Source organism: Mangifera indica, chromosome 13 (genome assembly GCF_011075055.1).
Source record: "Mangifera indica cultivar Alphonso chromosome 13, CATAS_Mindica_2.1, whole genome shotgun sequence".
NCBI lineage: Eukaryota > Viridiplantae > Streptophyta > Magnoliopsida > Sapindales > Anacardiaceae > Mangifera > Mangifera indica.
In genome coordinates, this window is record NC_058149.1 from 3,891,140 (window position 1) to 3,908,565 (window position 17,426).

The 17,426-nt window shown below is 31.5% G+C and overlaps 1 protein-coding gene across 2 annotated transcripts; it reads left to right on the forward strand.

Annotated features, from left to right (window-relative positions):
• Positions 1 to 1,022: 1,022 nt before the first annotated feature.
• Positions 1,023 to 6,506, forward strand: LOC123195230 (protein YIP4a-like). Of its 2 annotated transcripts, XM_044608888.1 has the most exons (4): positions 1,023 to 1,652; positions 4,494 to 4,568; positions 4,800 to 5,102; positions 6,165 to 6,506. In XM_044608888.1, exons 1-3 carry the CDS (start codon positions 1,113 to 1,115, stop codon positions 5,058 to 5,060), a joined length of 876 nt encoding a protein of 291 aa, XP_044464823.1. In that variant the 5' UTR covers positions 1,023 to 1,112; the 3' UTR covers positions 5,061 to 5,102; positions 6,165 to 6,506. The 2 variants fall into 2 exon arrangements, with proteins under 2 accessions (XP_044464823.1, XP_044464822.1); XM_044608887.1 differs by lacking the exon at positions 6,165 to 6,506 and having other exon boundaries at positions 1,024 to 1,652; positions 4,800 to 5,270.
• Positions 6,507 to 17,426: the final 10,920 nt, after the last annotated feature.

A 17,426-nucleotide genomic window follows, 5' to 3' on the forward strand; every position in this document is an offset into this window, starting at 1 on the left:
TGCTTGAAGATAAACAAGAGAGGTGGAGAGGCGTGATATTTTCTCTTTGATAACAAATAAAAGAACTTACAAGAATCAGAAGGATCGCCTCGTTTAATGAGGAAAAACTAGTGAATAATCTTTGAAAATTATTGGTTAAAATTGATTAGGCGATATCTCATTGTTTTGATGTGTTCTATTAGTGGCACTATCAGTGGTGGTTTGGATTGACTTTGTATCAGATATTTGTGATAATTGACTAATGACGATCATTGCTTTTTTTTTTTTCAGATTTTAATTCTATATTATTCTTACTATTTTTTAGTTTTTAGATTGTTAAATAAATTAAAATTATATTTTAAACCTGAATACTTATTAATTTTTTTATTTTAACAAATTTGTTTATATTTTAGGTTGAGTTCTTTTTGTGATCATGGGCCATAATTATTTTTGTTGGGCTCAGTGCCCCTATTCAACTTTCCACTTGATTTTACAGCCCAATGTACAACTGAACCTAGCTTTTCCGGAGATCGACCCAGTTTTTGGCCCAGGGTTAACTTTTTTCTAATCTCCCCAATGTTTGGGCAAGTCCAAAATATCCCTTATAGTATGAATTCATACTCATGGCTTTATGGCTGGACATGAACCCAGCCAGCTCACCCTTGGTTTAATCTTCGGAGGTAGCTTGATTCAATCGAGTTGCTGGAGAAAATGTTTCTTCTCAAGTGATTCTTTTTCATCATCTTTGGTAATCTTTTTATTTTTCTTTAGCAATTTTTTGGATGAACTCATCACCAATTGAATGAGATGAATTCGATCTCAAACTAACTATTTTAAATTCAAGTTAAATTAAGATCAATCTGACTTAATTTGAATCGATTTGAATTTTACCTTACCTGGCTTATAAGGATAAAAAAACAAAATATGAGGGAGATCAAAGTGATTCGGCAAAGCCTTAAGGCAGTTGACAGTATCCTTAAGGACGTTAAAATAATTTCCAAACTCAGAGGGGTGGTCATGAAAACTAACCCATTCTCTTGCGTCAATACCAGAAACGATTTTGCAATAAACTGGAAGCATAGCAACCTTCAGATTCATACCAGACCAAACAGAAAACAAACTTCCCGAAGAAAATGTCTCTCTCTCACAGTGACACCATACCTCTCCACCCCTCCTCTCAATCCGATATCGACGAGATCGAAAACCTTATCCACGCCAGCGTCCAATCCGCCCAATCCACCGTACTCCCGGCCAGGCCACCCAGTCCGACCCTGCCCGCCACGATCCCTGTCTCCTCAGCTCCGTCCACTCCTTTCATCAATTCAAACCTCCCTCCGTTTCCTCTCTCATCCAATCAGAAGGTGCCATCTGTCCCAGCCGCGTCTCCGTCCCCGCCTCCGCCTCCGCTCCCGCCGTCCACGAACCCTACCAGTTCTCGTTCGAATATCGGGGCTAGCGGCTTCGGGCCTGCTCCGAACACGTTGACGGAGCCGGTTTGGGACACGGTGAAGAGAGATCTGTCGCGAATTGTGAGTAATTTGAAACTGGTTGTCTTTCCAAATCCATATAGGGAAGATCCGGGAAAGGCGCTGAGAGATTGGGATCTGTGGGGCCCCTTCTTCTTTATAGTGTTTTTAGGGCTCACTCTCTCGTGGTCAGCTTCTGTCAAGAAGGTCAGCATTTAATTTTCTTACATTGGTGAATTAAGTTGGTCTGGAGAATGTTGAATAACTTTATTTAGATTAACATAGTTTTTATTATTAATTTACTTGTGATCAATTTGAGTCTCCAAATTTATGCCCAATTGCTTGCACAATCTTAGCGCTCAGTTTCGTATTCATAAGGGAAAATGTGAAAAATAAATTAACATAGATGCTGTGGCAATATATAGTTTAGAATGTGTATATTGGGTTAGCGCAAATTTAGTATTGCTGTTAGTGGTGATTATTGTGGCCTTTGTTGGATTTCTTTGCCCACAACTTTGTCCCCTTGAGGACATACTGAAAAATGGCTAATGAATTAGGCGTGTGATTCCAGATACTAGTAATTTTTCCACTGACTTGTCTCATTTGTGCATTTGAAGCCTAAAGTTTTTTATTTGGGGTGTGGGGGAGAGGGGGTTTTGAAGGACTGACTTGATGTTGAAAACTAATCCAAACTGAGTTTGTGGGTTTTGGCAATTTCTTCTGAAGTCCAATTTCTGACCTACCACTCGCTTAAATGCAAGCCCAAGCTTCACCAGCCCCACTGAAATAGACCATCTTTGGAATAAGTTTAAGCCCCTTATAGGGATGATAGGGATGGTAGACTTTGGCAATCTCGACTAAATATAAATGTTTTGCACTAGTATAGTCCTTTTTCTTTGACAAGTAAGATTATTTGGATTCAACATGATGTTTCCAATTTTCTTTAGAATTGAGAACGAGCATTTAGGGACTTAGATGCTCCTTTTTTTATTGTTTTCTTACTAATAATTCCTTGCTAGCAAATTGATTTCATATTTCTGGTAGTGATACAAATTTTGTTGAGTTGGAAATCATTATTGAGTATAGAGATTAGTGAAGGGAGATATCGTTGTAGTGTTATACTTCTAAGATTGTATCTTCATTCTTAGACTTCAACAGTGGGACTTTGTGATGAAAATTTGGGGGTGTGAAGACATTGGCAATGTATGGAAGGAAGAATTGAAACCTGGTTCAGCCTATTCTTGAGTTTTGGGGTAGAGTTTGAGAAAAAGTAAAATTAAGTTTTTACATGGTGACGATAGAAGTGAGTCTTTAGATGTTCTAGTAATCTAATTGTTAATATTGACTTACAAACGTGTAGCTGTAAGCTCATAATTTCAAGCGTCTTTAGCATGCTTTTACTTTGGTAGAAAAAAGTTATGGGCAGCTTACTAGCATGGTAGTCAAATTGTGTATCATATCATATATGAAAAATCTATTTTCCGTATCACGTATTGCATATCTTATCGTATTTTATAATACATTTTTTTTAAAAATATAAAATAATTTAATTGTCATATCATTATCTTGAAAAATATCATAAACGCTCGTTGAAATTCTAAAATCAAATATGCCTCTACCATGTCATCACTTCTCTAAAAAGCTGTATCGATTCTTATTAGTAACATGTATCATATTATATGATACACCCACCGTATTATTAATTTTCGATATACCTTAGAATATGTATTATTTTTTACCTATATTATATCATATCGTATCGTATCGTATCGTATCGTATGATACATATCGTATAATGTAAGATATTAGACTATAGTAACCAGGGATTTTGTCACCACAAACTGAACAAAAAGGCTAAACATCCAAGTTCTAATTGATGTGTCTATCTCATATCAACACTTAAATATTTCTGTGACTTTCCAAAGACGTGGGATTTTCCTTTAAGATGTTAATAAATTGGGTCACTGCGTTCATCCTTTCCAAAGAATGTATCAGTTGCTATTATGTACAATCATGATTTCGATCAATATAATTGATAATAGAAGGATTTGGGTAGGGCATAGTGTACCCTGTTTTGAGATTTTGCTTACTGTACTTATATGTTTCGCATGCATTTTTAAGTGGACCAATGATACTAGAACTTTGCTATTATCTGTAATAAGAACTGTCTGCTTCTATAGGGAAGCTGCAATATCCTGAATAGCAGTAATGCTCTGTACTTAGTTTATTTTTTATGTCTTTATTTTGGGGCTCTGAGAGGCTTTGTTCTTTTTGTTTCTTTAGAATTTTCCAGAATTTTGTTGATCAATCCTTGGGGGTTTTTGTATAATGATTTCAGAATTCTTAAAAACCCCCTTTTATACAGAAAATAATCGTAAATCTCCCCTAAACTTAAGCAGAAACCCTTACTGAAGGTTCAACTTTGTTATAAACATATCTTGTAGGAAAGTTACTGGGTAAAACCTAAACAAAGGGGCTTTGCCTGTTATTTTAGTCAAATCTCAAGGTTGGTCATTGAAATTATTCTTTCATTTTTTCTAAATTAGAATAAAATAAAATAAACAATAAAACTATGTATACCCATTTTTGGTACATAATTTGTGTACACAGATGAGGTGTTATCATGTGATTGGATATTTCTTTATCATATGATGACACATGTTTTAAAATATCTAATTACATGATGACACATCACTGTGTACATGAATTGTATACCAAAAATGGGTACACATAGCATTGCTCTAAAATAAATAGTTGGAATGCTATTTCTGCAGTTGGGTGTAACTTTCCTCCATTATGGAAAGTAAAAGATGCTCCAAATCATTTTGTATGTGACATTTTTTTAAAGTATAATCTTGTTCTGTTTTATTCTAGTTGATATCTTTGAGGCCATCTGCTCTTTTGCATGTACCTTGCTACTAGTGTAATATGGATGTAATGTGTTTCTTCTGTTAGTGCAAAGTATGGATAGTATAAAGTTTTTTCATATTGAAGAATTTGATAGGTTTTAGCTTACTAATTTTCTGCTTTTCCCTAATTTTCTCCCAGTCTGAGGTATTTGCAGTTGCATTTGCGCTACTTGCGGCTGGTGCTGTGATATTGACATTGAATGTGCTGCTATTGGTAATGGCTTCTCTATTCTGTGTGTGTATGTGCACATAAACATTAACCAAATGTTAATGAACTATTTGTTTAAAAAAAAGAACAATCTACTCAATTTTTTGTTTTTCTGTTGAAAGTTTAAGCATATTTGTCATGTTTTCTGGGAAGTGATGCAAATATTGGAAATTGTAAATGCATGCATACATTTTAAGAATCAGACTTTGACAAAGCAAAAAATTTACATTGCTACAGGGTGGGCACATAATTTTTTTCCAAAGTCTGAGTCTTCTGGGTTATTGTCTATTCCCACTTGATGTTGGAGCCTTGATCTGTATGTTGAAGGACAATGTGATTGTGAAAGTGGTTGTGGTGTGTGTGACATTGGCTTGGAGCTCATGGGCTGCCTATCCTTTCATGAGTTCAGCTGTGAACCCCAGGAGAAAAGCCCTTGCGCTTTACCCTGTCTTCCTCATGTATGTCTCTGTTGGTTTTCTCATCATCGCTATTGATTAACAAAATTTTGCAGCCCATTACAGGACATTTCCATATGTAATTGTAAGTCACATCCATCTCTATAGGAATTTTGTATGTTTGTCAATTTTCTCCCATGTTAATCATTTTTTTTTTTTTTTTTTTGACCCTTACTTGTGACTTAATGTGTTTGGCAACTTAAACTTTGAAATATTATACTTTGTATGAAACAAACTTCTGGGTAGCTCTGCACTTCATTCTTTCATATGTTTGAGAGTCTTGTTTGGGGTTAGCGCAGCCAATGTTTGGGTGGGATGGTAATCAAATAAGGATCGACAGCAGTAAACTCTCTCTTAAAAGTTTTTGATTAATTGGACTTGGAGGATGTGGTAATATAAATATATAGATATTCTTAGAAATAAGTTTCTAGTTTAAAAATATTGGAATTTATGGATGTGGGCCATTTGATAGGTAAGGACATATTAGTATGCTGTATAATTTTTTTTTATATAACATTGATTTGTAGCATAAAAAATGCATGTCTTTAACCTTTTGAGGTATCAGTTTTAGTCCCTTGTCAAATGGTCTTCATTTTGAAGCAACTCACTCATCTGATAATTTTTGGCTCTGCTACAAGTTCCAATCTATCTTGCAAATCGCGAAAATTATATGCACTTAGTTTTAAGTATCTAATTGAGTACCCAGATACTGTATTATTATGTGATTCACTGATTTTGAATTTGTGATAAAGTAATATCCAATTAAAGGATAACATATTATTTGGATATTCAAAATTAAGAATAAAATTATGTGTATAAACAAATTGTATAAATTTGTGTTCAAACTGAGTTAGTAGCTTATGATTGTTTATTTTTTCTTATGTCACAATTGTCTTGTCAAATGCAAATATATTAAGTTGTACACTAAAGTTTATATAATTTATTTGTACACATAATATTACTTTAATGTATATATTTTTGGTATATAATTTAGGTACACTGATGATGTATTATTATATGATTAAATATTATTTTATTCTTAATTTAAAAATTCTTTAATTATGTAATGATATATTATTTAAGTATCTAAATTGTATATTAAAAATATGTGTAATTTTATTAAAATTAAATACATATTTCATTGCAGGAGCATAACTACCCCCACAATACCACTGCATTTTTTCTGCTTATTTAGCAACTTATACATACTTGTGGCAGAGTGAGGGAGGCAGGTGGTAAGATATGTTTAACAAGAAAAAGAAAAGGAAGAAAAGTTGTGATATTGGACATGTGAACTTGTAACATCAAATAATGAAAAAAAGGTGGTGTGTATGGGGTGTTATTTAGTCAAATAAGAAATAGACACACGCCTGACCTGACAAGTAATTCTTCCATATTTTTCAGTACGTGCACTTGAACTCCACAGTCTCCAGCATTTCATATTTTTATTATTAATTATTAATCAATTACAATTTTTAGTTGTCATCCATTAATGGTTAGTTTGCTTTACAGCTGACATAAACATGACCATCATCAGAATTAATTAAGTAATTAGTAACAAACTACAAATCCCTAACTCATTGTCAGATTGCCTCATCTCATTTCCAGCCTTTTCTAGCCCCACGCCCACTCCCATCAGTGTGTTGTCACTCTTCTTTTCAACTTTTAAAGACAAAAATATCTGGTTTACTTTAGCCAATTGCATTTTTATCTTTTCAAACTTTTGATCACAGCCGCCATTGCCACCCTAATAAAATCTTATTTTACTTTTTAATACACCTATTACCATTTTTCGAATAACTTTTTTTTCTCTCAAACCTAATTTTAATGATTATATAATCAAATTTGTGTGGTACATTTGATTTACTCAATATTTGGAAGGGAAATTATAGGGACTTAAGATAAATGTAAAAATTCAAGGGTTTAAATAAGAATGTCTTTTTTTTTTTTTTTAATATTTGAAATATCTTCACTACTTTTTATTTAAATAGTTCCTCTTGTACCTTTTTTATACTATTTAAATTTTTAATGTCACTCAATATTAAATACTATAGATTCTTTTTAAAAAAAAAATTAGTATTTCTGAATTTAAATCGAAAATAATCTATTCGTGATAAAAATGTATTTATATAAATCTTAATCAAAAATTTAATTTATTTGTTAAATTAAGTTCATATATTTTATTTACATAAAATGAATATTAGATAAATATAGGGAATACTTTGATATTCAACAATATATAAAAGGGCTAAATAAAACGATAGGAAAATATAAAGGGCATGTTGTATTAGCCAATGTATTCGGGTGGTTAATGAAATGTTAGGAAAATATAAGGGATTTCGATATTAGACAATCTATGAGGATGTTAAATGAAATGTTAAAAAAATATAAGGGTATTTCAATATCAGACGATGTAAGAGAGTGTTAAATGAAATGTTAAAAAAATATAAAGGTATTTTGAAATTAGACAAACTATGAGAGTTTTAAATGAGATATAACAAAATTTATAGGGTATTTCCGTATTGTGCAAATATGAAGTTCATATATTTAATGAGCAATGCTATGTATACCCATTTTTGATACACAATTCATGTACACAGTAATGTGTTATCATGTAATTAGGTGATTTTAAAATATGTGTCATCATATGATAAAGAAACATCTAATCACATGATAACACCTCATCTGTGTACACAAATTGTGTATCAAAAATAGGTATACATAGTTTTATTGATATTTAATATGCTTACATATAATTATGTCATAAAATGAATATTAGAAAAATATAAGGGTATTTTAACATTTGACAATATATGAGTGGTTTAAATAAATGTTAAGAAAATATAAGAGATATTTTAATATGAAATTTATAGGATTGATTATTGAAATATGAATTAAATAAAATATACCAAAATTTAGGAGGCATTTCAATACAAATTTTATAGGGTGTTAATATGGATTTTTTGGTAAATGTTTTTTTTTTTTACCAATATTAGTTATTGTAAGATTAATTGTTGAAATGATGAGTTATGTTGTTGCTCATTATGAACGAGAATTGATCCAAAGTGACTAAAACATAATGAAATACAAAGCAGGTCATAAATTTAATACGAAACAACACTTGAGAGATTTATCTAATTGTTGAGTGAAAAATGTGATATCGATCTGATCCGCAACAATATTCAACTATGCATAAAACCAAAAGGTATCGAGCTAGACTACCCTGTAAAAATCGAAAATGATAAAAATGTCGAGAGCCTTATTGACATGTCTAAATACTTTGAGGAAACTATTTTTGTTTTTGTTACATGCACCCCAACTGAAGCAAAACGAAAAGAATAAAAGAAGTGGCAATAATAATGGTGAATTGAAAGAGGAATTTGATAGGGAAGACCTTATAGATTTTCATAATAATGAATTGTATACTACAGAAGAATGGGTTCATGGAGACAAAGAGAGAGTTCCAAATTGGGGTGACTTTAATGGGAATGAGATGGTTAATGTTTTCTCTTAATGAGCCAAACTCTAAGGAGATGTCACCTGTTAACTATGATATAAGTAGTCTTTAGCTTGTAAATCCTTTTCAAGTTGGCAGGAATTCTGTTGGACAAATTTTTTGATAATGTCTCAACTGATTCATTCAAGTGACTACCCGAATTTCCTCTACAACCTTTAACATCAACAACAATATCAAGTGGTGCAAAATTGATATGAGAGGAGAATGCTATAAAAATTGATGACCTTTTTAATAATAAAAAAATTTGAAATATGCAGTGGCTCAATTTGCATTGGAGAAAAGATTCCAGTTCATAGTAGCCAAGTCAGATACAAGGAGATGAAAGATTAAGTATGTTGATCGACAATGTGAATGGTATCTATTAGAAAGAAGATTAAAACCCACTAACTCATTTTGAATTCGTTTCATGAATCCCACGCACACATGTTCAAAAGATCAGATAAAACCACATCATAGACAAGCTAAGGCTCAAGTTTTAGGCCAATTAATAAAGTCAAAATTTGTGTTGGTTGATCGTATTTATCAGCATAAAGAGATCATTATTGACATCATTGATGGTATCAAATTGATATATTATATTTGTAGGCTTAACAGACAAGAAATTGAGTTTTACAGTCATTAAGAGGCTCACTAGGAGAGTCATTTATACTCTTACCAGATTATTGTTACAATTTAGAGCATGCTAATCTAGGCACTATGACGCATATACAAATAGGCGAGGAGCATCACTTTTAGTACTTTTTCATGACATTAGAGTGTTGCATATGTGAATTTCAACAACATATTCGACCGGTTATTTGTATTGATGCTGTTTTTTTTAAAGAGTTGATTTCTGAGACATTTATTTATCGTTGTGCCCATGGATGGTGATAACCAAATCTACCCAATAACTTTCGACGAGGGAAAAAAGGAAGATCATCTGATATGGTGTTGGTTTTTGACAAAACTTAAAGATTGCATCGTTAAAGTAACAGAGTTGACAATAATCTCATATTGACATCATGTCATCTATTATGCAATGGTTGAGGTCTTTTTAGATGTACACTATAAATGTTGTTGTTATCATCTTTTTTATAACATACGATCAAAATACAAGTGTAAATCAAAAATTGCGTGTTTGTACTAGTGACACAAGACAAGTGTAGTTGGCTTACGCTCTGATACCACTTGACATAGGACAAATGTTGATAGAGTTGTGACATCATTCACAAAAATATTTAGGGTTGATATCGTTCAACAGACATAAAAGAATAAACAATAATTCAATGCAACTTGCAAAACAATTCTTATAAAAAACTCAAACTAAATTTTATTAATAATCTTATAATTGATTGATTCAATTACAATAACTTGAGCCTTTTATATAGGTTAATGACTCTCTTAATTAAGAAATCTTAACTCTACTAAAATAGAAAATTATTAAATTAGGATATTAATTTAACTATAATTAGGAATATTAATTAATTTCAAATTCTAGGAAACTATGAGTATAGGAAATAATATTAATAGACTCCTAATTTAAAATTGAGTTTTCCTAAACAAAAAATTCTAAAAGCTCTTTATTTCATAAATTAAAATAAGACACTTAAATTAATAAGAAAACTAATATTAATAAAAGACTTAATTAACAAAATAATTAGGAAATTTGTTTTAAACCAAACTTCACAAAAAACTTGATTTAAACCAAATTTCATTCAAATAGGAATCCTTATCCCACATGTAGAAGACTTCCTACATGGCTCCACATCATCTTACATGCCCATATCATTATGTCATGTTGCCAAATACGCTACCATGTCATATGCCACATCATCCTTGGTTATCATATCATGTGTCATGTTATCATCTTCACTTTGGCTTGTTTCTTCATCACCCGACCACCCTTTTGCCACAGTCCTCCATTAATCTCGTCTTCATTTGCCTCTTCCACCCAATTTCTCGCTTGCCTCATATCATCCTTCAACATTTTTTATCTTCATGTGTTCAACCATGTTTTGCTTCCACAAATCAAATGCCTTGGTCTCCCATCAACTGGAAAGCAACGAAGGCCTATACAAAAGAAAATTTTGAGGTCATGATGAGAGTAATTGATGAGAAGCACCTTGAAGCGGGGGATTACCTATGAGGTGGGGTATTACCAATGGAGAAGGCCACAGATATAACATCATGACAATCAACACGTAGAGTCCTTCAATGCACTTATTAGACATACGTAGGGTTTGCCCATTATGATGTTGGCTGGGTTCATTCAGGGCATCTTGCAGCGATAGTTCTACTAGAGGAGAAATCATACAAGTATGTACAGTTTTAATACTAATCATTTTATCGAACATACTTTTTTGCACTTACGCTTATTGACTAATGAACATGCTACGCTTTTTAAAATTGCAAATGAATGCACCCACCAAGTTATACCCTAAAAGAGAAAAACATCAATTTGCCCCTTTAACAATTTTCTCCCTCCCACAAGTTCTACTAGTTAAAAAACTCACATTTTCCCTTAGAACATGTTCCCTCGAGTTGCACTGTTTAAAAAGTCAAAATTTCTCCCCCTCCCCCGTGGTTCCCCCAAGATGATTACTGTTTAAAAAATTGCAATTAATCCCTAGAGGCAACGATCCAACTCGAGGGATATTTATCTACCTTGGAATTCCAAAATTTTCCCTCAGGGCGAAGCGTCGGCATCAAAAATCCATATTTTCCAACCAAAATATCATTTTTCAACTCTCATCTCAATAAGAAACCAATCTACACCAACTATAATTTAATAGACCTCAACTAATTCATTCAAAATAAACAAAAATCAACCTATAAAATCAATTGTTCAAAATCAAAAACACTAAACTAATGATGTCTAAAACCTTTATTTAATTGGTAAAATCTAAACACTAAAATAATTCAAACAAGAGTAGGAATGATGTACTCACTTTTTTTGTTATTTTCTTCATCGGATAACTACAAAATGGTCAAAGAAAAACCAAAGTTTAAGCAATCACTAAGGGCATTGTGGAAGTCTTAGGTTTTCTTCAAATTTTAGAACAGTGAATTTGGGAGAAAATGGGTAGGAATTTGATTTAGTTTTATTTATATACGAAAATATTTTGATCATTTATGTTAATAAGATACTGTTACTTTATCTAAAAGAAATTGAACAATTTCATTTAAAATCTTATATTTAGGACAATTAATTTAATTTCTCTATTTAGAAAATCTAGTCAGGTCTTAGAGTACCAGCATTAATGATGTTACTATCTTTCCCTACATGTAACCCCACAAGTTAACCTCTCTCTCTCCTACCATCCCCTTTTATCTCTCAATCCCACGTCCAGTCATAATCTATCCTTTAAAAATCCCAACAAATAACCTCCGCCAACTTGAGGCCATTGCTGTAGTCTTCAATTGTAATTTTTATCTTTTCATTGTTGTTTTCACAAATATATTGGCAATGTTGATTGGAGAAAGCGACATTACGCAGAAGGGAGGATGATTATGATTTTTGAAATTGCATAGTAGCCCAATTTAAACGTGACCACAGTATAAATACTAGCAGTACTAGTTGTTATAATTATTGTGTTGAAACAAGTGCAGAGAACAGTTTGGTTTACGTAGAAATAGCATTCTGAAATCTCTGCTCTGCGATTTGCCCCGCCTCTGAGTTCTGAGCGTCAAAAGTGTCATATACGACCTGATCCCTGAAACTATTCTTTGGCTTATGTGAATGTGAACTTGTACGGCCATGAAAATGCAGCAGAGAGAAAGCAGTAAACCTCTTGCTTTTGCTTTTGCTTTTGCTTAACTTATTGGATGAGTATTACTTGAAGCAAGCAAGCAAGCAAGCAAGAGTGGTGGATCCACAAGGGCAAGAGTTGATTTTGATTGGATATTAATTTGTTTTCTCATGCAGAGCTAGAATATGACAATATGATGCCAGTAGTGACAAAAGTGGGGTTCTTCTTCCCAGAGTAATTGCCAAAGTAAAATCCATCAATGGATCTAAAATTTTGTTTCCACCCAACTTAACCCAAAAAACGTTTCCTCTAACAAAAAAAAAAAATAAATAAATAAATAAAATTGCAATGCAAATGAAAACTTGAGAAAAAAGACATGAAGCTCTAGGTTTAGGGCAAGGTTTACTTTAGGTTTATAACCATTTCCTCCTCAAGGTTATGGAAGGTAACTATAGTACCCAAGAATTTCAAAAAAGCTACAAAATGCTTCCGAAAGAAATTGATCACTTTACTACAGAAAGACTATAATACCCTTTCTGATTATATATTTCAGTTTTATTCTTCTATTTTTATTTTGATTATAAAATTCCATTCTAAGTTTACTGACCAAAACATTTAAGTATACAAAATATCTAATCGAATTTTACTAACTTGGTAAGAATAATAAGTTATTGTATGTTGATATATATATATATATATATATATATATATATATATATATATATATATATATATATATATATAAAAGCAATTCATTTTTTAAAAAAGTGTAGATTAATAGAAAATTGAAGAGAAAACAAAAAACCAAACGTTTAAATAGTTCTATGTTTTCCATAAAATTTATTATCTTGTATGAGAGAAATGTTAGAAGAAATGATAGGGTTAATGTTTAAAAAACAAAAGAATTTTTTAAACTAATAATACAAGGGTAGGGTTTGTATAAAAAATTATATTCAAATATTTATTTAAATTGTAATTTATTATATGCAATTTTTAATCCAGTTAAAATAAAATTTGAAAAAATGGAAATGATGTGCAAATGTAACTTTCTGAAACTTTGGGTGTTATTTACATTCCTCAAACCCTGAGGAGTAAATGGAGAGCCATATTAGTGCAGGATAAAGCTTTAGGTTTACGGCATGACGCCCTGCACCAAACAAAAGAAATTAATTGAAAATGATGAAGATTGATTCTTATTATCATTAGCTATATAGCTAAGTCTACCGGTAGCATCTTTTTTGTCGGTGGATTTTGTCCAAGATATTTGACTAAATAATTTTTGGTCCCTGAGATGCGACCTGATTACAATAAAGTCCAATAGAATCTGATACTAACAGTTACGTCTTTAACAGTTAAGTCTAAAATTCTCCTAATTTTTTTTACCTAAATAAAATTAGAAAAAAAAAATAAACGGTTGAAAAAGTGACAAATTCTATTAATTATATGAAAATAAAAAATAATAAATTAAGGGTATACATTTCAAAGTTGAAACTTATAAGGGGGAAACTGTTAATATGATTTAACTGGGAGAAATTATGGAGGACAAACACTATTGAGAGTTGACTAGCTCTGTTAACCACGCGCGTTTTGCAGGGTGTTCTTCAATCAAAGTTCGAATCATCGTTGATTAGGTCACAACATCAATATATCAAGTGCTTTTCAAAAGTTTCTCTTATTGTAAAGAAACTACTTCTTTTTTTTTTTATTATTATTATTTTTTATCCTCTCATGGTAATTCGTGATATTTATTGACGAAGTTAATAAAAATTAATTTAAATTTAATTTGAATTTGATAAATTGATAGCAAAAAAAAAAAAAAAAAAAGAAAGAACAGGGTTCTTGAGATGATATTTCTTAATTTATAAAAAAATATCGTAATAATAATATAAGAGAACAATATGAAATCGTTATAAAAATAATAAATTATTGTAAATTATAACAGAATAATGTGATAATATTTATTAACTTGTAATAAAATAAATATAAATGATTCATTACTCACATAAAGAATCCTTATTTAATTTTGCATTTATCAATTTATACCAACACGGATTCTTGTTATTTTTATATTTATGTTTATGAATTTTCGTCTTATTTTGAAAATTTATTGATAACTTTACATTTATAGTTTGTATTAACTAATTCTATCGAGAATTAGTGGCTAGTGCGATTCGGACAAGGGCAAATTAGCTTTTTATAATTGCACTATTATGACTTGGGGTTGAATTGGCCAACTTGTCTTGAGTCACGATTCAACTATAAGTCACGTTACTTTAACAATTATACTTATATCAACTCAAAATATTTCAAGTAATTTTAGAATAATTATAGGAATTCAAAATATTTTATGTTTAATAATCAAATAAATAAATATATTTTAAATATTAACAAAAAAAAAAAAGAGGCACATAAACAAAATCAAGCCTAATAATATATGTGTAAACTATGAAACTAATGGGTTGATTAGATGATTTAATTATTTATTTTTATCTTTAATTCAAAATAACTTAATCACATGATAAGATATTAGTTTATTTATATCTATTAATAGCTAATCTTCTGTACATAAAATAGTAGGAAGAATTACTATTTCCCACTTGAACTATGCCAAAACAACAAGTTGACACCCTTAAAGTTGAAAAATGATCAATTCCCACATTTTTCCAATTTTTTTCATCAATTTTAATAGTAAAAGGGCATTAAGGTAATTTGATCTATCTAATTTAGGGTTTAGGGTTAGTTATATTAAATTTTTTTATTATTTTCATTCCTCATATTCCTTTTTTTGTAAATCTTAAATCAAGTGGATATATTATTATTTCCACGATACAATCATCATCTTTCTTTTTTTCGTCCTCACTACTTTTTCTTATGTTAGTCTCCATAATCTCCCAACATTCAAATGTCGATGTTGCCTCACAAATATTTGTCTATGCCAACAAATGCCACTCCAACTTTTTCCCATACTTATGATACGTACCACTAAATCATATACAACTCTCTTGGGCTTGTGTCTTTGATGCAATCAAGTCTCTCCTCTCAAAACTACAACAAAATCAAATGTAGTGAGCATATATTCATCGATGTTATACATAGTTATGGACTAGCTTTTTATCCCAAATTAGCCACAAAAACATTCTTATGCATAAAAAGTTTAATATCCAATGTTTGGTAAGGTCATTAATAATTGTTAAACACTTTGGTGTAAAAGACACATTACAATTTTGTCAAATAATGTTTAAGGGGTGGTGATGGCGGTGTCGATAGTGGCAATAGACGGTTGTTTGAATGTAGTGACAATTTATTTGTAGACTGCGTTGGTGGTGTTGTCAATGAAAACATGAGATAGTGATAGTGTGGTCATTAGTAGTAGGGAGTGGTGATGATGGTGTTTTCCATCTATTTTTATCGCAAATCCTTTATAATTTACTATTCACAGAAATAAGTATTTTTCACTTCTTTCACCGTAACATGTACAAATTCTTCTTATTAGGGCTGGATTCGAACCGAGCTAAGCTCGGCTTGCTTGAGCTCGAGCTCGGCTAGGTTCATATATGGCCGGCTCGAGTTTGAGCTCGGCTCGTTTCGGACTCGAGTTCGGCTTGACTCATTTTTCGTTATCAAAACGACATCGTTTTTAATATATATTGATCAAAATGACATCGTTTTGTATAAAAAAATTTGTCAAGCCAGTTCGAGCTCGGCCAAGCCCGGCTCGTTTCGGGCTCGACCGAGCCGAGCTCGAGGTGGCTCGGCTCGAGTCCAGCCCTACTTCTTATTTGTCCGATAGAGGATTCTAATTTTCTTTCAACTTCTTCTTTTATCCCACTAATTAATGAACTCAAAAACCCTACTATAATTGTAACTTCATGATTTGTCTCAATAACATGAGTTCCGCATACTTCATTAGCCAAGATGGTTTCATGCTTAACAAGTTAAGCAAAAGTCTATTACTATGATAAATAAGATTTTGACTTCATGTTAGAATTTGTTTTCTATCATATCTCCACAAGTTGGATCATTTGAGCTCAAAATCTCACTGCCCATTTGTCTCCCTTGATCCAATTACTCATCCTTTCTAGTATCAACATTCTTATAATAAGTTTCATATAAGCTGTCTCTATTGTACACCTTCTAACTTTTTTCAAAAAAGAGGAAAAAATTTAAAGTAATAAAATAAATCGTATAAGTAGTTTCATCAATCTAACTTCATTACGAGGGTATAAAAACAATTAAATTTATCACATTAATATTTCAACTTTAAAAATAAATATTTAAATGTATTTTTGATATAATAAAATTTATTAAAAGAAGATAAAGATTTATTGATTTTTAATTTGAAAGATTGTAATTTATGGTTTTCACAAACAGAAAATATTATTGCAAGTAAATGGTAGAAGTCACCTGCAACTAAGAATTAGAAAGAAGCATGCATAAAATGCATAATTTGATATTATGAATCACAAATGGGAAGGGATTTATGGGATTACAACTTACAAGAAGACAAGTAGGGGCCAATGTGGAAGCAATGATCGGCGTTTGAAATACACGCGATGGGAGAGGAAAGTAGGGGAAAGAAAGTGGCAGCACCTAGGTTATCCCTCCTCTAACCTGCCCTCTTATTAGTTAAAAATTCATTGAAAGGCCTGCCCTGAGCTGAGCCTCTGACTTATATTAGACTATTCAGACTCAGACCTCAGAACACAGGCTAAACAAAAAACACACCCTTTTGCACACACCCCATCATAACAAATCTATAAACCCCTATTAACCTTAACCCACCAGGATAATTAAATTAAAATTAACCCCTTTTTTAATTCCCAAAAATATTATCCTCCAATGGTATCTTTCTGAATTCATCATATAAGATTTTATCTACCTAATCAAGCAATTGCTTTGCTTGCTTCTGCCATGAAAATAAATAAATAAATAAATAATCTTGGGTTTCTTTAACTTTGCCACCTTCACATGCCCATTTTAGTGTCAGTACTTTAAAATTTAGTCAGAAAAATTTACTGTAGTCTGCATCCAGGGAAAAATGGTTACTTGTGATTGTTTACAGGTTTTGTGAAACTGGGTTCTAATTTTTAACCTTCATTTATTGCCACTGACCTTGTGCAATCTCTCTTTCTCTTCACTAGTGACAGAGCAGAAGCTGACAGAG

Excerpts from the sequence above, each read along its gene's own strand:
- LOC123195230 (XM_044608888.1), top strand. The coding sequence starts at position 1,113 with ATGTCTCTCTCTCACAGTGACACCATACCTCTCCACCCCTCCTCTCAA. Across the intron at positions 1,653-4,493 it reads GGTCAGCTTCTGTCAAGAAG|TCTGAGGTATTTGCAGTTGC; the intron begins GTCAGCATTTAA and ends ATTTTCTCCCAG. Across the intron at positions 4,569-4,799 it reads CATTGAATGTGCTGCTATTG|GGTGGGCACATAATTTTTTT; the intron begins GTAATGGCTTCT and ends ACATTGCTACAG.